Source organism: Herpailurus yagouaroundi, unplaced genomic scaffold (genome assembly GCF_014898765.1).
Source record: "Herpailurus yagouaroundi ecotype Mexico unplaced genomic scaffold, PumYag 28, whole genome shotgun sequence".
NCBI lineage: Eukaryota > Metazoa > Chordata > Mammalia > Carnivora > Felidae > Herpailurus > Herpailurus yagouaroundi.
In genome coordinates this window covers 44,213,104-44,237,637 of record NW_024412376.1, presented here as the reverse complement: position 1 = coordinate 44,237,637, position 24,534 = coordinate 44,213,104, and the positions used below count along the sequence as shown (strand labels likewise).

Genomic DNA, 24,534 nt, shown 5'->3' with positions numbered 1-24,534 from the left:
TACATGAAATGTAAACGTGTTGGGACTAGTAACATTCAAGTCACAAAAGCATTATCTTAATAGCTTCAAAAAGTTATATAGTACATAAATAAATTGGGTTATATTCAAACAATGGACTATAACTCCAGAATATAAAAGAATGAAGTACTGATACATGCAAATACAAGGATGAAATGTCAAAAAATTAGGCTGAATGAAAGAAGCCTTACAAAAAGTTACACCTTTTGTGATTTCATTTATATGACATGCTATATAACAGGCAAAACTGATCTATAAAATGAATGAATGAACGAATGAAATTAGAGCAACACTTACCTCTGAGAGTAGGATAGAGATGGAGATTGACTGGGAAGGAATATGAGGGAATTTTATGGGGTAAAGAAAATATTCTATATCTTAATAGAAGTTGGGGTTATACGTATGTTTGCATTTGTCAAAACTCACCAAATAATACATAATTAAAATTGTGCAAAACATATATACATTGTACCTTAAAATAAGAACCTGAAGCAAATATTCATAACTCTAGTTATCATATATCATGCTGAAGTATTTGGGGTGACATGTACAAATATCTGCAACTTATTTTGAGTTGCATATAAAAATTAGATGAATTGATGGACAGATTATAATAATGCAAATACAGCAGAACATTAACAATTATAGATAGAATTTAAGAGATGAGTATACTGGGATTCACTATATAATTCTTTAAATTTTCCTGTATGTCTAAAAATTTCCATAATAAAACACTGGGAAAAAATTAAAATGACAATCAGAATTAAAAAAAATTTAAATATAAAAAATTTAAAATGTTTTCTTATATATTAATAATTTTCCATTTATATATTAACATTTTAATCTGTCTAATCTAAAGTCAAATGTAACCATTCTCTAAAGAGCAAGAGTTACAGGAAAACATATTTTAAAAATGTGAAAGACATACCCGAATTTCTTGAAGATTGTGAAAATTATTTCCTACTCTGACCGAGATCTTGCTTGGAGTATAGCTTTCATCAGATTTGTAGTCTGCATAAATACATAATGTCTTCACTGTTGTTTTTCTTCTAAAAGCAATAAAATAAAAACATGTTCTTTATCACATGGGAAGATTATATCCAAAACATCTTCTGATCGCAGTTCACTCAAATGAGTACTTCAATCAACAATTTCCATTTCATTTCAACAATGATGAAAATGAAGAACAAGTAAAAATACAGATACACATTCATACAGGCATCTCTTATCTAGAACATGGTCAAGAACCAGATGTGAGTAAATTAAAAACAGTTGAGCTAAAATAGGTACCTTAACATGCAAACAGCATTAAGAATTTCAGTCCTCTTCATTTGTTTTACACAAAAAAGTTACTCTAAAAAACTTGGTTTTTTTTTTTACTAGTTAATTACTTAATTTCCTATATCAATATTTGAAAATAACTAGCTAAGTAAGAAATTAAGTCCAACAAAACCAAAATCATTTATAACTTTATAATATATAAACATATATTACAGCACATATTGTACAATAATAGTGTAGTTTTAAAGGAAAATATATTATGTAATGCAAGAAATAAAATTCTGTTTTTAAAATATATATATACCTTAGGAAGAGAAGCAAAGACTATATAACACAAAATTAATCTCAGAAAAAAAAGCAAGTAGCCAAAAAACATGAAAATGTTTTAATCTCTAATAATCAAAGAAATATAAATTAAAATACATAGACATTAGTTTTCTTATCATATTAAAAAATATTAAAATGACTGATAATATCCAAATTTGATTAGAAAAAGTTACTGTCATAATGAGCTGGTAAGGCACACAGCCTTTGACCCATGAATTCAACTTCTGAGAATACATTAAAAAACAAAAATAACACAAATACTTAAAAATGGATGCAGAAAAAATGTTTACCATCCTGGGGTTAAATTACTAAAAAATTATAAACTCAAATATCCACCTCAATAGGTAATTAGTTATATCTATTCAATGAAATCCTATATAACTATTTCAAATAATCATACACATATACAGGTTAGGTAAAAAGGCAGATTACAAAACAGTATATACAGAAGGATTGCATTTTGGGGAAAACAAAAAAAATTTTAAAGGCATATACACCTACATATATGTATAGGTATACATTATATATTTATATATATATATACATATATATATGTATATATATATATATAAAGATGTAGATAGAATCATATAAAAACACTAAAAGGGACTGCTTTGGTGGAACAGATCTATGAGAGAGCTTTATTTTTTTTTATGATTTATATATTTTTGGAATAATTTTTTTTTACATTAAGCATGTGCTATTTGGGTCATTAGGGGAAAAAAAAACACTAGACAATTTTAAACATCAACCAAAAAAACCCATTAAGAAGTCTATTTAAACATGCTTTAAAAGTTAAGTTCTGGTATAAACTGGCACTAACTTATTAACAATGAGCTCCTTGAACAGAAGTAGTCTGTGTCAAAAGTCAACCAATAAAAACAGCAGGGGATCTGTAGCTCTTAGTGTGGGGACCAAACTTCTATAGCCCAAGCTATTCATCAAAAACAAATGGGGAAAGTTAAGGACTTTTCTTCAAATAATAAAGACAGATCAAGATGTAAAACACTAAGTACCCAGGAATCGCTGACAGGATAAATACCATTACCAGGTTTTCAGAAGAGGCCAGAGGTATCAAACTGACATCTTTCTCTTTCTGTTGGGCCAGGAAGGAGACATGAGAGGAAGCAAGGGAAGAGGGGAAATTTTGAAGGGCATACAAAAGATCTTTTCCTGATGAGCCAGAAGCAGGCAGTAAAAGGTCTTTCTTATTATGGAGAGATCAAAGATCATGAAGATTACTCTTGAAGACTTTTGCTTTTCTTTTTTAACAAAAGCAGATCTAAAGAGCCAAGCTTTCCGCTGTTCAGAATAATTTTATCTCCAAGTTATGAAATTTAAGATAACTTAGTCACTGGAACATAAAAGATAATCAGGATGAGGTTAGAAAAGCAAAGAATAACAACCACACAAATGATTATAAAGACAACAGCAACAAGTACAAAATAGCAAATGAACTTTGGCCCAGAAGCAAAGCTTTTTATGTATTATTTAATTCACTTCTCAACCTTGGATACAGAAGCCATTACCACCTTCATTTTACTGATTTAAAAAAAAAGCAACCAGTAACACTCAGGTTAATATTAACTGACTGAAGGTAAAAAAGCTAGTATGCAGGCAGGCACAGTTGAAGTTGAAAGATGTGTCTATCTGCTTCACATGACCTTAACACATATCACCTTGCTGTTAATTAATTATACTTAACTTACTCAACAATCATTGGTACCAATTTGCAGGAATATGTACGTGTCTGTAGTTCTTTAAATTTTATCTGCCATAAGTTGGGATCCATGTATTCCCAGAAATCATATTTAATATGATAATCTGATTACATAATTATATAATTTCATTACATTTGCAAAAGAAACTGTGACCTCACGAAAAGTTTAAAAACTATTACTCTAAAATGTACCCATAAAGCCTTTTAAAATTATTTATCAATTTTATCTCGTGGTGAATGTAAAAACTAACACTGCACAGAAAACCATCTATGTGTCAAATAGCAATGCATGTGGGAAGATTAAATGTGTAGATTATGAGACATCATGGCAGCTACTTAAATTGCTCAAATCATCATTATAATAATAATCACCATACTCTGTAAGCCAAGCATTGTGCTAAACATGTAGGGTAAAGTACTATAGGAAGGAAAGAGGGAGGGGTAACATGTCCCCATTTCTGATGACATAAGTAACATTCCCAGCCTCTCTATTCCTCACCCATGACTCCCTTTCTGCTGAGAAAGAGCTGCTGGCAGGAGGTACACATTGACTTTGTTCCTTCATGCCACAAATTTAATAGAGGCAGGCTCTACCTGGTCTAGCACCTTCATAACTGGATGGGCAAGTCTGTTTAATTCTAGGGTTCAATATTAGCAAATACACTTAACTGTAGATGTAAGCCCCTTTCTCAAACATCAGTGTTGTCAGTTTTACAAGGGTGATACTTTGGTCTCCACCTGCTGACTCCTGAATAATTTTTCAATTCATTGGGAACCCATGAAATTGCAAGAGAAGACATTAGAGACAGACACTCCAGGTTGACAACCTAACAGCCCCTGTTCCCTTCTTTCCTTATGGCATTCTACTAAAAGACTATATTCCCTAGCTTCCCTTAAAGCTAGATATGACGACATGACTAAGTTATGGCCAATTAGATTTACACCAAATGACTGTATTTTATAAAGAAAGGTTTTTTAAATTTTTAAAAAATTTCTTAATGTTTATTTTTTGAGCATGAGCAGGGGAGGGGAAAGGAGAGAGGGAGACACAGAATCCGAAGCAGGCTCCAGGCTCTGAGCTGTCAGCACAGAACCCAATGCAAGGCTTGAACCCATGAACTGTGAGATTATGACCTAAGTTGAAGTTGGACACTTAACCAACTGAGCCACCCAGGCGCCCCTATAAATCAAGTTTTTAATGTTTATTTTTTTTTATTTGCAAGAGAGAGAGAGAGAGGGCAGAGAGAGAGGGAGACACAGAAACCGAAGCAGGCTCCAGGCTCTAAGCTGTCAGCACAGAGTCCAACACAGGGCTCAAACCCACGAGCCATGAGATCATGACCTGAGCTGAAGTCGGACACTTAACCAACTGAGCCACCCAGATGCCCCAAGAAAGGTTTTTTAAAAGGAAGAAATCCCACTTTACCTTCTCCACCTACTCCTTCCTGCTACCTGGGATATGGACATAATGGGTAGAATTCCAATAGGCATCTTGAATCATGAGGTAACCTTGAGGACAGAACTCATGAACTAACTAAGAATGGAAAGAGAAGGAATCTGGGTCTACAAAACACTGTAGGGCTACCATACCATTCCTGAATTGCCACGCTCCACTTATATGAAGAGGGAGAGAAAATAAATTCCCACCTTGTTTATTTATTTATTGGGGGGGAGGGGCACAATCTCACAATTAGTGAGATCATGACCTGACCGACGCTCAACCAACTGAGCCACCCAGTCGCCCCTCCACTCTGTTTAAAGCACTGTTATTAGAAGCTCTGTTACCAGTTCTCATGCCTATTTAACACATTATCACGTCCACACTACAGATGAGGAAACTGAGCTCAGATTTGGGTTAAGCAAACAGTCTCAGTCACACATCTAGCTATGCAGAGCCAGAATCTGAATCCAGTTCATGCCTGGTGGACTTAGCGATATGCTCCAGTGGGGAAGGAGGGCGGAGACCCAGGAGCCAGCAGATTGGTCTGAGGATCCTCTGGGTTGCAAGGGGCAAAACAATTCCCCTGCTTGCAGTGCACTTGGGAGAGGTGGCCCAGCCTCTCTGGGGGCAGAAGACATGGCAGCGCCATTGAACTGCCCTGTTCACTAACATAGGAATGGGGACACTAGCTAAGGGCACCAAACTTTGGCACCGGCCTTGTGCTGCACTTTCCCAAAAATTCCTAACCATTGTGAGGTCATGTGACTATTTTCTGGGACAAACCAGCCCTGGGCTACAGTGCAGTGAGATCCTCCCCCCACCCCAGGGGGTCAGTGAGTCTGTGCCTTGCAGATGTCTAAAAGATGAAATAGCTACATGGACAGCTCAGAGGTAGGCAGCGTAAAGGTGGAGATATGGCAGAAGCTGGGGACAGAGGAGGAATGATTGTTTGCTCTTCTGTGAGTGCTTCCTGAAGAGTGAAAGGCGCAAACTCCCCCATCCGGGATGAAATAGGGGGAGATTGCCATTTTCACCCCATTCATCAGCTCAGTGAGCTAAACAGTGCCACCAAGTGGAGGCTGGAGCCACATACACCAAGCCCTGACTGCCCTGCAGGTACATTTCTACTAGGGCAAGTACACCTGAGAATCAGCTCAACAGGCCACACCCCCAGAAGACCAGCATAAACCCCTTGCACACACCAAGTCTACTGATCACAGAGTGCTGCAAAGCTTCAACTCTAAGAGAAACAGGATTTAACTTCCTTTCGGGGTTTTGGGTTTTATTTTTTTTTTTGATACAGAAACAGCAATTTTTAAAATTTTACTATTACTATAATTGTTATTGTTATTATTATTATTTTGGATCAAGCTTCACTTAACAAACAGACAAAAACATGCCCAGGATCTAGCTCCCCCCTTTTTTTTTCCCTTTCATCTCCAAAATGACAAGACAGAGGAATTCACCTCAAAGGAAAGAACAGGAAGAAGTGATGACCAGGGATTTAATAAAAACAGAGAAGATGTCTAAACTAGAATTTAAAACAACAACTGTAAGAATACTAGCTGGGCTTGAAATAAGCAGGGAAGACACTAGAGAATCCCTTACTGCAGAAGTAAAGGAACTAAAATCTAGTTAGACCTAAGTTAAAAATACTATAACTTATATGCAAGCCTGAATGGATGCCATAACAAAGATGGATGGATGAAGTAGAGAAACAAATCAGTGATACAGAAGATAAAATTATGGAAAATAATGAAGCTGAAAAGAAGAGGGAAAGAAAAGTTTCAATCACAAAGGTAGACTTAGGGAACTCAGAGACTTAAGACATAGTAACATTTACATCACACGAGTCCCAGAAGATGAAGAGAGACAAAAAAGGGGCAAAGGTTTGAGAAAATTATAGCTGAAAATGTCCCTAATCTGAATAAAGACACAGACATCGAAATCCAAGAAGCACAGAGAACTCCCATTAAATTCAACCAAAACTGGGTGATGACCTAGACATATCATAGTCAAATTCACAAAATACACAGACAAGGAAAGAATCCTGAAAGCAGCAAAGGAAAAAAAGTCCTTAACCTACAAGGGAAAACAGATCAGATTCACAGCAGATATGTTCACAGAAACTTGGTAATTGAGAGGGAATGGCAGGATACATTCAACATGCTGAATGGGAAAAATATGCACCCAAGAATACTTTACCCAGCAGGGCTGTCATTCAGAATAGAAGGAGAGATAAAGAGTTTTCCAGACAAACAAAAACTAAAGAAGTTCATGACCACTAAACCAGCCCAGCAGGATATATTAAAGGGGACTCTCTGAGTGGGGAACAAAAGACCAAAGAAACAAAGATTAGAAAGGAACAGAGAACATCACCAGAAACACCAACTTTATAGGTAACATAATGGCAATAAATTCCTATCTTTCAAAAATCATTGAATGTAAATGCACTAAATACTCTAATCAAAAGATACTGTGTATCAAAATGGATTAAAAAAAACAAAAAACAAGACCCATCTACATGCTGCCTACAAGAGACTCAATTTAAACCTAAAGACACCTCTAGATTGAAAGTGAAGGGATGGAGAACCATCTATCATGTTCATGGACATCAAGAGAAAGCTGGAGTAGCCATATTTATATCAGACAAACTAGATTTTAAACCAAAGACCGTAACAAGGGATGAAGAAGAGCATTATATCATAATTAAGGGGTCTATGTATTTAAAAGATCTAAAAATTATAAATATTGATGCCCCCAACTTGAGAGCACCCAAATATACAACTCAATTAATAACAAACATGAAGAAACTCATTGGTAATAATACAATAATAGTAGGGGACTTTAACATCCTATTTACAACAATGGACAGATTATCCAGAAGAAAATCAACAAGGAAACTATGGCTTTGAATGACACACTGGACGAATGGACTTAACAGATATATTTGGAACAGTTATCCTAAAACAAGAGAATACACATTCTTTTGAAGTGCACATGGGACACTCTCTAGAAGAGATCACATACTGAGTCAAAGATCAGCCCTCAACAAATACAAAAAGACTGAGATTATACCATGCATATTTTCAGACCACGACGCTATGAAACTTGCAGTCAACCACAAGAAAAAATTTGGAAAGATCACAAATACATGGAGGCTAAATAATATTCTATTAAATAATGAATGGGCTAACCAGGAAATTAGAGAAGAAATAAAAAATAGATGGAAGCAAATGAAAACACAACAGTCCAAACCCTTTGGGATGCAGCAAAGGCAGTCCTAAGAGAAAAGTATATTGCAATACAGGTCTACCTCAAGAAGCAAGAAAAGTCTCAAATATACAACCTAACCTTAAACCTAAAAGACCTAGAAAAGGAACAGCAAATAAAGCCTAAAGTCAGTAGGAGAAGGGAAATAATAAAGATTAGAGCAGAAAAAACAATATAGAAGCAAACAAAAAAACAGATCAACAAAATTAATAGCTGGCTCTTAGAAAGAATTAATAAAATTAATAAACCCCTAGCCAGACTTCTCAAAAGTAAGAGAAAGGACCCAAATAAATAAAATCACAAATGAAATAGAGATAACAACCAATATCACAGAAATACAATTATAAGAGAATATTATAAAAAATTATATGCCAACGAACTGGGCAATCTGGAAGAAATGGAAATAGACTATCAGAATAGAATGATTACAAGTAATGAAATTGAATTGGTAATCAAAAAACTACTAAAAAATAAAGTCTAGGACCAGATGGATTTACAAGTGAATTCTACCTGGTATTTATAGAAGAGTTAATACCAATTCTTCTCAAAGTGTTCCAAAAAAGAGACATGGAAGGAAAACTTCCAAACTCATTCCACGACGCCAGCATTACCTTGATACCAGACAAGACAAAGACACCACTAAAAGGGAGAATTACAGGCCAATATCCCTGATGAACCTGGATACAAAAATTCTCAACAAGATACTAGCAAGTCAAATTCAACAGTACATTAAAAGAATTATTCACCACGATCAAGTGGGATTTGTAGGACAGTAGAAAGAAAGTCCACTTGATCATGGTTCACTATCAGCTCAATGTTTGCACATCAACCAACATGATACACCACATTAATACAAGAAAGGGTAAGAACCATATACACCTCTCAGGAGATGCAGAAAACCCATTTGAAAAACTAGCATCCATTCTTGATAAAAACCCTCAACAAAGTAGGGATAGATGGAACATACCTCAACATCATAAAAGCCATATATGAAAGACCCACAGCTAATACCATCCTCAAAGGGGAAAAACTTGAGAGCTTTTCCTATATAGTCAGGAACAAAACAAGGATGTCCACTCTCACCATTACTATTTAACATAGTGCTGGAAGTCTTAGCCTCAGCAATCAGACAACAAAATGAAATAAAAGGCATCTAAATTGGTAAGGAAGAAGTCACACTTACACTGTTTGCAGATAACATGATATTCTCTGCAGAAAACCTGAAAGACCCCACCAAAAAATTGCTAGAATATATGTATTCAGCAAAGCCACAGGTTATAAAATCAACATACAGAAATCCACTGCATTTGTATACACCAATAACGAAGCAGCAGAAAAAGAAATCAAGGAATCAATCCCATTTATAATTGCACCAAAAACCATAAGATACCTAGGAATAAACCTAACCAAAGAGTTAGAGATCTGTATTCTGAAAACTATAGAATGCTTACGAAAGAAATTAAGGAGGATGCAAAGAAATGGAAAAACATTCCATGCGCATGGATTACAAGAAGAAACATTGTTAAAATGTCTATATTACCCAAAGCAACTTACACATTCAATGCAATCCCTATAAAAATACCACCAGCATTCTTCACAGAGCTAGAACAAACAATTCTAAAATCTGTATGGAACCAGGAAAGACCCCATATAGTCCTGAAAGACCCCAAAGCAATCCTGAAAAAGAAAACCAAAGCTGGAAGCATCATGATTCCTAACTTCAAGCTGTATTACAAATCTGTAGTCATTAAGGCAGTATGGTACTGGCACAAAAACAGACACATAGATCAATGGAACAGAATAGAAAACCCAGAAATGGACCCACAACCATAAGGTCAACTAATCTTCAACAGAGCAGGAAAGAATATACAATGGAAAAAAGATGGTGTCTTCAACAAATGGTGCTGGGAAAACTCAACATCAACATGCATAAGAATGAAACTGGACCACTTTCTTACACCATACACAAAAATAAATTCAAAATGGATGAAAGACCTAAATGTGATGCGGGAATCCATCAAAATTCTAGAGGACAACACAAGCAGCAGTCTTTCCGACCTCAGCTGGAGCAATTTTTTACGGACACGTTGCCAGAGGCAACAGAGACAAAAGCAAACATGAACTATTCTCGGACTTCATCAAGATAAAAAAACTTCTGCATAGCAAAGGAAACAATCAACAAAACTAAAAGGTAACCTACAGAATGGGAAAAGATATTTGCAAATGACCTGTCTGACAAAGGGTTAGTATCTAAAATCTATAAAGAACTTATCAAACAAAGATAATCCAGTTAAGAAATGGATAGAAGACATGAATAGACACTTTCCAAAGAAGACATCCAGATAACTAACAGACACATGAAAAGATGCTCAACATCACTCATCATCAGGGAAATACAAATCAAAACCACACTGAGATATACTTCACACCAGTCAGAGTATCTAAAACTAACAACTCAGGAAACAACAGATGTTGGCAAGGATGTGGAAAATGGGACCCCTCTTGCACTATTGGTAGGAATGCAAACTGGGGCAGCCACTCTGGAAAACTATATGAAGGTTTCTCAAAAAGTAAAAAATAGAACCATCCTATGATACAGTAATTGAACTACTAGGTATTTACTCAAAGGATACAAAAATACAGATTGAAACAGGTACATACACCTCAATGTATATAGCAGCATTATCAACAATAGCTAAACTATAGAAAGAGCTCAAATGTCCATCAACTGATGAATGGGTAAGGAAGATGTGCTACATATAGACATTGGAATATTACTCAGCCAGCAAAAAGAATGAAATCTTTACATTTGCAATGGCGTGGATAGAGCATGATACATGCTAGGTGAAATAAGTCAGTCAGGGAAAGGCAAATACCATATGATTTCACTCACTGTGGAATTCAAAAAAGCAAAACAGATGAACATAAACTGGGGGGGAAACAAGGAGAGAGAGAGGGAAAGTCACCATAATGGACTCTTAATGATAGAGAACAAACTGAGGGTTGATGGAGAGAGATGGGCGGGGTGTGGGCTAGATGGGTGATGGGTAATAAGGAGGACAGTTGTTAAGATGAGCACTGGGAGTGGGACATAAGTGATGAATCATCGAATTCTATTCCTGAAACCAATATTGTACTGTATGTTAACTAACTATAATTTAAGTAAAAATTTAAAAAATAATCAGCTAACATAACAGAAGATTTGAGAGGGCCCCGAGCCCTCCATAGGGATGATCACCAGATGTCCATGGACAGCTCAGAAAGAAAACCCACATGAACAGGTATGTATTAATTTTCATGGAAGATGCTTTTTAGCTTCCATCATATTCTCAAAGGAGTCAGAACTTCCCCCCAGTTATACACCACTGTTCTGAAGAAGTGTCCTGAGATGATAGAATTAAAAGAGAAAATATAAATACCTACATGTATATAGCAAACCATTCAAAACTTTGTGGCTTAGGGGCACCTGAGTGGCTCTGTCAGTTAAGCATCGGACTTCGGTTTAGGTTATGACCTCTCAGCTCGTGGGTTCAAGACCTGTGTCAGGCTCTATGCTGACAGCTCAGAGCCTGGAGCCTGCTTTGGATTCTGTGTTTCTGTCTCTCTCTGCCCCTCTCCCACTCATGCTCTGTCTCTGTCTCTGTCTTTCAAAAATAAATAAACATTAAAAAAACTTTTCTGGCTTAAAAAATAATCATTATTTTATGAATCTGGAATTTGGGCAAGGCTCAGAAGGGAAATTCTACACAGCATCAGGTGTGACAACTTGACTTGAGATCTAAAGGATCTGCTTCCAAGATGATTCACTAATATGGAAAGAAAGCTGGTACTGGTTGTTAGATGAGAGCTTAGCTAAGGCTTTGACCTTTGATTCATTTTTTCATGGGCTTCTCCACTTGATGTGGGTTTTCTCACAGCAAGGCAAATGGTTATCACATAAAAGAGAGAAAACAAGGCAGAAGTTATACACATTTTATGACTTAGCATTAGAAATGACAGTGTCATAATATCTTTACCATCAAGCAAGAGATCCACAAGGGCCTGACCCATTTCAATTGAGGAGACACAGATGCCATGTCTTGATTAGGCAGCAGCAAAGTTGTAGAAGAGCATGTGTATTAGAAAGTAATATTGTGAGCATACTGGAAAATATAGCCTGCCTTAAAGATGTTCAAAGAATTAAAAGAAAACATGAGCATAATGTGGAAAGATGAAAAATACTTTTTTAAATGGAATTTGTGGACATGAAAAACAATCTGACACAAGAAATTCACTGGATGGGATTAACAGCATTTTAAACACTGCAGAAGATCATGAACATAATGATATAACTCTAGAAACTCTCCAAAATAAACCATAGAAAACAAAGAGCTCTCATCCCTCATTAAAATAAAGAGAATAATAGAGGCGCCTGGGTGGCTTAGTCTGTTGAGCAACTGATTTCGGCTCAGGTCATGATCCCGTGGTTCATGCGTTGGTGCCCCACATCAGGTTCTATGCTGACAGCTCAGACCTCTTTCTCTGACCCTCCCCCACTTGCACTCTGTCGCCCTCTGTCTCAAAAATAAATAAACACTACAAAGGAAATAAACAAAATAAATAAATAGGATAATAGTATAAAGCAGACTAACATGTATGAGTCCCAGGGGGAAAAAATGGGGTAAATAGAAAGCATTTGAAAAAATTATAGCCAAAATTTTTCCAAATTTGATAAAAACTACCCACAGATTCAAGAAGGTCAATGAACTATAAAAGGATAAACATAAAGAAATCCATATAATGATAAGTCATAATCACACTGCTTAAAAAAAATAGTGATAAAAAAATCTTAAAAGCTGTGGTGGGGACATGGGGAGACACATTAAATACAGAAAAACAAAGATAAGACAACAAACTTCATATCAGAAATAATGATGAACAGCATCTTTAAAGTGTTAAAGGAAAGAAACAACCTAGAATTCAATACCCAGTGAAAGATTATTTTTTAAATGAAGACAAAACATTTTCAAACAAAAGCTGTGAGAATTGATCACCAATAAATTTGCATTATGAGTAATGTTAAAGAAAGTTCTTTAGAAGGAAAGAAAATACCAGACAGAAATGTGAATCTATGAAAAAGAATAAAGAGCACTGTAAATGATAAATATGTGAGCAAACACAAAACATTTTTCACATTTAAAAAGTTTTCTAAAGATACTTTAAAGCAATATGTTTTGGGCTTTGTAACAAATGTAGAAATAAAGTAAATGACAATAGCAGCATAAAGGAAAATGTGAAAATAGGAGTAAAGAGTAGTAAGATTCTTGTATTTTATGTGAAATGTTATATTATTTGAAGGTAGACTGTGATAAGTTGAAGATGCGTATTGTAAATCTCAGAACTACTACTAACATTCTAAAACTTAACATTAGATAACGAAAGACAGGGGCGCCTGGGTGGCGCAGTCGGTTAAGCGTCCGACTTCAGCCAGGTCACGATCTCACGGTCCGTGAGTTCGAGCCCCGCGTCAGGCTCTGGGCTGATGGCTCGGAGCCTGGAGCCTGTTTCCGATTCTGTGTCTCCCTCTCTCTCTGCCCCTCCCCCGTTCATGCTCTGTCTCTCTCTGTCACAAAAATAAATAAACGTTGAAAAAAAAAAATAAAAAAAATAAAAAAATAAAAAAAAAAAGAAAGACATACACTTCATAAGCTAATAGTAAAGATCAATAAAATTGATAAATCTCTAGCTAGTCTGACCAGGGAAACCAAAAAGAGAAATGATAAAAAATATCAACACCAGGTATAAAAGAAAAGATAGGGGCACGTGGGTGGCTCAGTTGGTTAAGCTTCTTCCAATTCTTGATTTCAGCTCAGGTTCTTGATTTCAACTCAGGTCATGATCTTGAAGTTGTGAGTTTGAGCCCTGCATCAGGCTCTGTGCTGACAGCATGGAAGTCTGCTTGGGGTTCTCTCTCTCCCTCTTTCTCTGCCTCTCCTGCACTCTATCTCTACCTTAAAATAAGCTTTTTTAAAAAAAAGAGAGAAAGGAAGGAAGAAAAGAAATAAGGAAGGAAATAAGTGTTGGCATGGATTTAGAGAAACTGGATGGCTTGTATAGTGCTGGTGGTGTGAGGCAGGTGGGTTGTAAAATGGTGCAGCTGCTGTGGAAATCAGTATGGCGGTACCCAAAAAACCAAACACAGAATTACCATTGATCAGGCAATTCCACTTCTGAGTATACACACAAAAATAACTTGTACATTCATGTTCACAGCAGCGTTATTAACAATAGCCATAAGGTGAAAATAATCCAAATGTCCATCAGTAAATGAAGGGATTAACAAAATGTGGTATATTCATACAAGAGAATATTATTCAGACTTAAAAGGGAATGAAATTCTGACACATGCTACATGGATGGACCTTGAACACATATGCTAAGTTAAGCTAGATACCAAAGGACAAATATTGTATGATTGCATTTACATGAGATGCCTAAAACAGTTAAATACATAGATCAAATACAGATTAATACAGAAAAAGAAAAACAGTTAAATACAGAGAAAGATAAGTAAAACAGTGTTGATCATGAACTGGGGAAAGGAGCGGGTGGAGAGTTACTGTTCAATGAGTGCAGAATTTGGGTTTGGGATGATAAAAAGTTCTAGAGATGGATAGTGGTGACAGTACCACAATGTGAATGCAATTTATGCCACTAAACTATACACTTAAAAATGGTATATCTTATGTACATTTTAGAATTTAAAAATCAATGAAATCACCATCTCAACAGACTAAAGAAGAAAAACCATATGATCACATAAATAGATGCAGAAATGGCATTTGAGAAATTCCAACACCTATTCACTAAAAAAAGCCTCAGCATACTAGAAACTTCATCAGCCTGAATAGAACTTCATCAACCTGATAACCTGGCAGGTTATATTAGTTTCTGTCTAGTAAGAAAGAACAGTCCTCTGCAGGAAGCTAGAGGTATCACCAGAGGCCTAGGATTTGAGGAAGGAGTAAATGATAAATGCACCTTCATCAAAAGAATTGCAGGTGAATTATCCATAGCATTAAGTGATTGTGGAACTAGATTCAACCCACAAAAGCATCCATAAGATAGAGTTAGCTTTAAAACATACAGTCAAGTAAGGAGAGCACCAACGTTAGATCATCAAGATAGAACTGGCAATTGTAAGTTTCCCTCCTCCACTCCCATACTAGCAGGCTTGGGGAGTTCAGAAATTAATTAAGAATTCAGAAGAAGACAAATAAAAGCAAGGTAGGGAAAGAAAAGCAAACCATATCTTCTTCCAATTACAACAGATTGAAGCTTAAGGAGAGGAAGAAACCTAAAAAGAAACTTTAAAGCAAGTCTGAGGCTTTCACTATTAGTCATGATGGCTAGCTTATCACTATAGCTAGGATGAAATGTTTTAATTTCTAAATTTTGCTATTTGAAGACATTTTTAATTTCTCTGTTTTTCTATTTGAAATGAAGAAAGAAATGTTTATACTACCCCAAAATGTCATACTAACAGCCAGGAGAATTCTCATCCAGGGCAAGGAAAGAATGTGCCCCTAATTTAAAAGGACAATGAAGTATAAAAGTAAATGCTACCTTGTGATTATGCACTTCAAGTCCATCTTGACACATCTAAATACATACCAATTATTACTAAAATCTACATGCTCAACTAGCCAAGGGACTGCTACAAGAATTAAAAGTTGTTTATTTTCTGTGAAGGAAAGAATATCTAAGGAGTCAAAAATTCTGGGGCACCTGGGTGGCGCAGTCGGTTAAGCATCCGACTTCAGCCAGGTCACGATCTCGCGGTCCGGGAGTTCGAGCCCCGCGTCGGGCTCTGGGCTGATGGCTCAGAGCCTGGAGCCTGTTTCCGATTCTGTGTCTCCCTCTCTCTCTCTGCCCCTCCCCCGTTCATGCTCTGTCTCTCTCTGTCCCAAAAATAAATAAACGTTGAAAAAAAATTTTAAAAAAAATAAAAGAAAAAAGTGAGTAGAAATAGTACCTTGTTATGTTGGATTATGATTAAGAAAAAAAAGAGTCATTAAAATTGATTGAATGAAATATTGTAGTAAAAAAAAAATTCTGTTTCAACTTAACAGAATACAGTTGACCCTTGAAGAACATGAGTTTGAACTGCATGGTCCACTCATACTCAGATTTTTTTCAACAAACACAGTATAGGACTGCAAATGTATTTTCCTTATGATTTTCTTAATAACATTTTTTCTAGCTTTACTGTAAGGATACAGTGTATAATACACATAACATACATGATATGTGTTAATCAACTATGTTATTGATAAGGATTCCAGTCAACAATAAGCTATTACTAGTTAAGTTTTTGGGGATTCAAAAGTTACACGCAAATTTTCAACTGCGCAGGAGAGTCCCTAACCCCTGTGCTGTTCAAGGGTCAACTGTATAAATTCCCAATTGAACCTCTTTCAAGCTTATTTGTAATTTAATTTTTTCAACACAGGAAGTGTTAAATTAGTGCATAATATACTCACAAACACAATATGAAAATCAAATGGAAGAAAGTTGAGCATGGGACTTACATAATGGAGGTATGAAAGTTGGCTCCTAGGAAAAAAAAAAAGTTACCCCATCCTAAATTATATCACGTTTTAGTCATAATCCTTGACAGTAAATTTCTAACATTTCCTTTAATTTTTTTTCATTCATAACTCAAAGTGTAGTTGACTGGTAAAGTCCAATAAATATCCAGTTGAGGTTGACAATTTCTAATGTAGTTGCAATTGTCTTTAGCTTAGTACCTATTTTTTAAAATTAATTTATTTATTTTGAGGGAGATAGAGCACAAGTGGGGAGAGGCAGGCAGAGTATCCCAAACATGCTCCTTGCTGTCAGTGCAGAGCCCAATGCGGAGCTCAATCTCATAAACCATGAGATCGTGACCTGAGCTGAAACCAAGAGTCACACACCTAACTAACTAAGCCATCCAGGCACCCCCTACTACCTATTATTTTTTTAACGGCATCAGCACTTTGATTTTTCCATTTGCTTTTTGAAAATAAGGGAGAGGGACACTGGGCTCACCGCGTCCTGTGGATCACTTAGATTCCACCCACACCTGCCTAAATAACGCAGAAAATCGCCAGAAGACTAGCAGAACGGATTCTCTGGAGGCAAGCATAGACGAGAGGCCCATGGAAGAGGGTAGGAAGGGTGGAGAGGCCATGCACGTTCCACGGACTGGTGGGAGGGAGCCGGGAGGAGGGGCAGCCCGCCGGCCAAGCAGAGGCCCCGAGTCTGGCTTGCAAAAGCAGAGGGACTGGACGGAGTGTGTTCTGACAGCAAGCGGGACTTAACATCTGGAAGGTTATAAGTTAACAGCTCTGCTCGGAGAACAGGAGGGCTGGAGGACAACGGGAGGGAGAGTTGTTGAGCCCCGGACAACACAGCACAGCGTGGCGGGGAACAAAGGCGCTCGCCAGCACCATCTCCCTCACCAGCGCCATCTCCCTCGCCCATGCCCCAGCCAAAATCCCAAAGGGAACCAGTTCCTGCCAGGGAACTTGCCTGCACCACGCAAACACACAAGGCTGTGCTTCTGTGGATCCATCCCTCCAGCGGCAGGTCTGACTCCCTCCCGGTGCCGCAGGGCCCCTCCCAAAGCAGATCTCTGAAGGAAAAGGGAGCTGAGCCTGCCCTCCCGCCGCTGTGCACCCTGCCGATCCACCCCAGCTAATACACCAGATCCCCAGCACCACAAGCCTGGCAGTGTGCAAGTAGCCCAGATGGGCCATGCCACCCCACAGTGAATCCTGCCCCTAAGAGAGGGGAAGAGAAAATACACACCAGTCTGACTGTGGCCCCAATGGTGGGCTGGGGGCAGACATCAGGTCTGACTGCGGCCCCACCCACCAACACAAGTTATTCAAGACAGCACAGGGGAAGTGCCCTGCAGTTCCTCACCACTCCAAAGACTATCCAAAATGACGAAACAGGAGAATTCCCCTCAAAAGAATCTCCAGGAAATAACGACAGCTAACTAACTGATCAAAAATGATTTAAACAATATAACAGAAAGTGAATTTAGAATAATAGTCATAAAGTTAATCGCTGGGCTTGAAAACAGTATAGAGGACAGCAGAGAATCTATTGCTACAGATCAAGGGACTAAGGAATAGTCAGGAGGAGCTAAAAATTCTATAAACGATCTCCAAATAAAATGGAAACAACCACGGCTCGGATTGAAGAGGCAGAGGAGAGAATAGGTGAACTAGAAGATAAAATTATGGAAAAAGAGGAAGCTGAGAAAAAGAGAGATTAAAAAAAATCCAGGAGTATGAGGGGAAAATTAGAGAACTAAGTGATACACTAAAGAGAGATAATCTACGCATAATTGGTATTCCAGAGGAGGAAGAGAGAGGGAAAGGTGCTGAAGGTGTACTTGAAGAAATAATAGCTGAGAACTTCCCTGATCTGGGGAAGGAAGAAGGCATTGAAATCCAAGAGGCACAGAGAACTCCCTTCAGACGTAACTTGAATCAATCTTCTGCACGACATATCATAGTGAAACTGGCAAAATACAAGGATAAAGAGAAAATTCTGAAAGCAGCAAGAGATAAACGTGCCCTAACATATAAAGGGAGACCTATAAGACTCGTGACCAATCTCTCTACTGAAACTTGGCAGGCCAGAAAGGAATGGCAGGAGACCTTCAATGTGATGAACAGAAAAAAAATATGCAGCCGAGAATCCTTTATCCAGCAAGTCTGTCGTTTAGAATAGAAGGAGAGATAAAGGTCTTCCCAAACAAACAAAAACTGAAGGAATTCGTCACCACTAAACCAGCCCTACAAGAGATCCTAAGGGGGACCCTGTGAGACAAAGTACCAGAGACATCACTACAAGCATAAAACATACAGACATCACAATGACTCTAAACCCATATCTTTCTATAATAACACTGAATGTAAATGGACTAAATGCGCCAACCAAAAGACATAGGGTATCAGAATGGATAAAAAAACAAGACCCATACATTTGCTGTCTACAAGAGACTCATTTTAGACCTGAGGACACTTTCAGATTGAAAGTGAGGGGATGGAGAACTATTTATCATGCTACTGGAAGCCAAAAGAAAGCTGGAGTAGCCATACTTATATCAGACAAACCAGACTTTAAATTAAAGGGTGTCACAAGAGACGAAGAAAGGGATTATATAATAATGACAGCGTCTATCCATCAAGAAGACCTAACAATTATAAATGTCTATGCACCGAATACGGGAGCCCCCAAATATATAAAACAATTACTCATAAACATAAGCAACCTTATTGATAAGAATGTGGTAATTGCAGGGGACTTTAACACTCCACTTACAGAAATGGATAGATCATCTAGACACACGGTCAATAAAGAAACAAGGGCCCTGAATGATACATTAGATCAGATAGACTTGACAGATATATTTAGAACTCTGCATCCCAAAGCAACAGAATATACTTTCTTCTCGAGTGCACATGGAACATTCTCCAAGATAGATCACATAATGGGTCACAAAACAGCCCTTCATAAGTATACAAGAATTGAGATCATACCATGCATACTTTTGGACCACAATGCTATGAAGCTTGAAATCAACCACAGAAAAAAGTCTGGAAAACCTCCAAAAGCATGGAGGTTAAAGAACACCCTACTAAAGAATGAGTGGGTCAACCAGGCAATTAGAGAAGAAATTAAAAAATATATGGAAACAAACGAAAATGAAAATACAACAATCCAAACGCTTTGGGATGCAGCGAAGGCAGTCCTGAGAGGAAAATACATTGCAATCCAGGTCTATCTCAAGAAACAAGAAAAATCCCAAACACAAAATCTAACAGCACACCTAAAGGAAATAGAAGCAGAACAGCAAAGCAAAGACAGCCTGAACCCAGCAGAAGAAGAGAAATAATAAAGATCAGAGCAGAAACAAACAATATAGAATCTAAAACAACTGTAGAGCAGATCAATGAAACCAAGAGTTGGTTTTTTGAAAAAATAAACAAAATTGATAAACCTCTAGCCAGGCTTCTCAAAAAGAAAAGGGAGATGACCCAAATAGATAAACTCATGAATGATAATGGAATTATTACAACCAATCCCTCAGAAATACAAGCAATTGTCAGGGAATACTATGAAAAATTATATGCCAACAAACTGGACAACCTGGAAGAAATGGACAAATTCCTAAACACCCACACACTTCCAAAACTCAAACAGGAGGAAACAGAAAGCTTGAACGGGCCCATAACCAGCAAAGAAATTGAATCAGTTATCAAAAATCTCCCAACAAATAAGAGTCCAGGACCAGATGGCTTCCCTGGGGAATTCTACCAGACATTTAAAGCAGAGATAATACCTATCCTTCTAAAGCTATTCCAAAAAATAGAAAGGGAAGGAAAACTTCCAGACTCATTCTGTGAAGCCAGTATTAATTTGATTCCTAAACCAGACAGAGACCCAGTAAAAAGATGCAAAAATTCTCAATAAGATACTAGCAAATCAAATTCAACAGCTTATAAAAAGAATTATTCACCACGATCAAGTGGGATTCATTCCTGGGATGCAGGGCTGGTTCAACATTCGCAAATCAATCAATATGATACATCACATTAATAAAAAGAAAAGAACCATATGATCCTGTCAATTGATGCAGAAAAAGCATCTGACAAAATTCAGCATCCTTTCTTAATAAAAACCCTCGAGAAAGTCAGGATAGAAGGAACATACTTAAACATCATAAAAGCCATTTATGAAAAGCCCACAGCTAATATCATCCTCAATGGGGAAAAACTGAGAGCTTTCCCCCTGAGATCAGGAACACGACAGGGATGTCCACTCTCACTGCTTTTGTTTAACATAGTGTTGGAAGTGCTAGCATCAGCAATCAGACAACAAAAGGAAATCAAAGGCATCAAAATTGGCAAAGATGAAGTCAAGCTTTCACTTTTTGCAGATGACATGATATTATACATGGAAAATCCGATAGACTCCACTAAAAGTCTGCTAGAACTGATACCTGAATTCAGCAACGTTGCAGGATACAAAATCAATGTACAGAAATCAGTTGCATTCTTATACACTGATAATGAAGCAACAGTAAGACAAATAAAGAAACTGATCCCATTCACAATTGCACCAAGAAGCACAAAATACCTAGGAACAAATCTAACCAAATATGTACAAGATCTGTATGCTGAAAACTATCGAAAGCTTATGAAGGAAATTGAAGAAGATATAAAGAAATGGAAAAACATTCCGTGCTCATGGATTGGAAGAATAAATATTGTGAAAATGTCAATACTACCCAAAGCTATCTACACATTCAGTGCAATCCCAATCAAAATTGCACCAGCATTCTTCTCGAAGGTAGAACAAGCAATCCTAAAATTCATATGGAACCACAAAAGGCCCGAAATAGCCAAAGTAATTTTGAAGAAGACCAAAGCAGGAGGCATCACAATCCCAGACTTTAGCCTCTACCACAAAGCTGTCATCATCAAGACAGCATGGTATTGGCACAAAAACAGACACATAGACCAATGGAATAGAATAGAAACCCCAGAACTAGACCCACAAACGTATGGCCAACTCATCTTTGACAAAGCGGGAAAGAACATCCAATGGAAAAAAGACAGTCTCTTTAACAAATGGTGCTGGGAGAACTGGACAGCAACATGCAGAAGAATGAAACTAGACCACTTTCTTACACCATTCACAAAAATAAACTCAAAATGGATAAAGGACCTGAATGTGAGACAGGAAACCATCAAAACCCTAGAGGAGAAATCAGGAAAGGACCTCTCTGACCTCAGCCGCAGCAATTTCTTACTTGACACATCCCCAAAGGCAAGGGAATTAAACGCAAAAATGAACTACTGGGACCTTATGAAGATAAAAAGCCTCTGCGCAGCAAAGGAAACAATCAACAAAACTAAAAGGCAACCAACGGAATGGGAAAAGATATTTGCAAATGACATATCGGACAAAGGGCTAGTACCTAAAATCTATAAAGAGCTCACCAAACTCCACACCCGAAAAGCAAATAACCCAGTGAAGAAATGGGCAGAAAACATGAATAGACACTTCTCTAAAGAAGACATCCGGATGGCCAACAGGCACATGAAAAGATGCTCAACATCGCTCCTCATCAGGGAAATACAAATCAAAACCACACTCAGATATCACCTCACGCCAGTCAGAGTGGCCAAAATGAACAAATCAGGAGACTATAGATGCTGGAGAGGATGTGGAGAAACGGAACCCTTTTGCACTGCTGGTGGCAATGCAAACTGGTGCAGCCACTCGGAAAAACAGTGTGGAAGTTCCTCAAAAAATTAAAAATAGACCTACCCTATGACCCAGCAGTAGCACTGTTAGGAATTTATCCAAAGGATACAGGAGTGCTGACTCATAGAGGCACTGTACCCCAATGTTTATAGCAGCACTCTCAACAATAGCCAAATTGTGGAAAGAGCCTAAATGTCCATCAACTGACGAATGGATAAAGAAATTGTGGTTTATACACACAATGGAGTACTACGTGGCAATGAGAAAGAATGAAATATGGCTCTTTGTAGCAAAGTGGATGGAACTGGAGAGTGTTATGCTAAGTGAAATAAGCCATACAGAGAAAGACAGATACCACATGTTTTCACTCTTATGTGAATCCTGACAAACGTACCAAAATTTCTCATGGGGGAGGGGAAAGGGAAAAAAAAGGAAAAAAAAAAAAAAAGAGAGGGAGGGAGCCAAAACATAAGAGATTTTTAAAAACTGAAAAAAACTGAGGGTTGATGGGGGGTGGGAGGGAGGGGAAGGGGATGATGGGCATTGAGGAGGGCATCTTTTGGGATGAGCACTGGGTGTTGTATGGAAACCAATTTGACAATAAATTTCATATATTAAAAAAAAAAAGAAAATAAGGGAGAAATGCAATAAACTATGCACTAATTGCACAACTGCCTTTTTACAAAGATGTCTGAGTGCTGAAACCACAGTGCTGCCACAAGACAGGTCCTAGTGTTCATCTGTTAACTAGTACTTTTTAAAAACCTAAAACTAATCAACAGAGATGACTGAGCAGAAAGTATAGACATTATAAAACGCAAATTGAGGGACATTCATTAACATAACTGGTCTAGGGGCACCTGTGTGGCTCAGTCAGTTAAGCCTCCAACTTCCACCCAGGTCACGATCTCATAGTTCATGAGTTTGAGTCCTGGATCAGTCTCTGCAGTAAGGAGCTTGCCTGGAATTCTCTCTTTCCCTGTCTCTCTGCCTCTCCCCCACATTCTGTCTCTCAAAATAAATAAATAAACTTTTTAAGAAATGTATTAAAAATAAACAAAACTAAATAACTGGCCTATTATCTTTAAAAGTGCCAAGATCATGAAAGTTAAGAGTGAAGAAATGTTCCAGATTAAAAGAGACTAAAGAGACGTGACATCCAAATTGAACCTGTGATTCAACTCTACTGGCACAATTGGTAGAACAGGAATGGGGCTGTATAATTAAATGTACCAATGTTAATTTCCTAAGGATGTATTATGGTTATGTAGGAGAATGCCTTTGTTTATAGGAATGACATACAAAAACATTCTGAAGAGCTGAAATATATATCGGTAACTTACTCTGAAATGATTTAGAGGAAAAAAACTTGTACGATACTTGCAACTTTTCTCTAAGTAGGAGATTGTTTCAAAATTCTTAATCAACTTCCCTTTTTGTAAAACACTTGTTTAAAAATGTGTTCCTCGAGGCACTTGGGTTGCTCAGTCGGTTAAGAGTCCAATTCTTAATTTTAGCTCAGGTCATGACCTCACAGTTCATGACTTCAAGTCCGGCATCAGGCACCACACTGGCAGTGCAGAGCCTGCTTGGGATTCTCTCTCTCCCTCTCTCTCTGCCCTTCCCTTGCTTGCATTTTCTCTCTCTCTCTCAAAATAAAAAATAATAAATAAAAAAATAATTTTAAAAATTTTTAATAAAATAAAAAAAGAAGAAGAAAAAGTGTTCCTCAAAACCTTGGGTTTCCCTAGTGACATCAAGGGCTGAGTTAAGCAGGGAGGGCCTTAAGTTCCTGAGTGTTTTAATAAGCTTGAGAAACAGCTGAATACTAATTACAAAATGTTTTTTAAGTCTAGACTGCTAGATCACATCCACCCTCTGTAACTGCATAGGGTGTGGCTTGAACAAATTACTTAATTTTTCTAAGTTTTAGTTTCTTCATCTGTAAAATAAGAAAAATGATACTGCCCACAGCTTACAAAGATATTTGGAGGACCACTTAAAAATGATATATATCAACAACTACTTAACACCTGATAAATTTCACAGATTCTTTAAAATTATTTGTTCAATATGCTAGCCTTCCATATAAAATTGTATTTGTAAAAAAAAAAAAAGCCTGCTATTCTAATATAATACAATTAAATTAGGACACTCA

At 37.3% G+C, this 24,534-nt stretch overlaps 1 protein-coding gene across 5 annotated transcripts in view; it reads right to left on the bottom strand.

Annotated features, from left to right (window-relative positions):
* Window positions 1–24,534, bottom strand: part of ANAPC10 (anaphase promoting complex subunit 10) — a 106,682-nt gene that overhangs the window by 54,607 nt on the left and 27,541 nt on the right. For 3 of the 5 annotated variants that reach the window (XM_040473082.1, XM_040473084.1, XM_040473079.1), the window contains exon 4: window positions 947–1,067. In XM_040473082.1, the coding sequence (XP_040329016.1) occupies window positions 947–1,067 (121 nt within the window). Of the gene's footprint in view, window positions 1–315; window positions 346–946; window positions 1,068–24,534 lie in introns of all 5 variants that reach the window. The other 2 variants (XM_040473080.1, XM_040473081.1) reach the window with 1 other exon arrangement.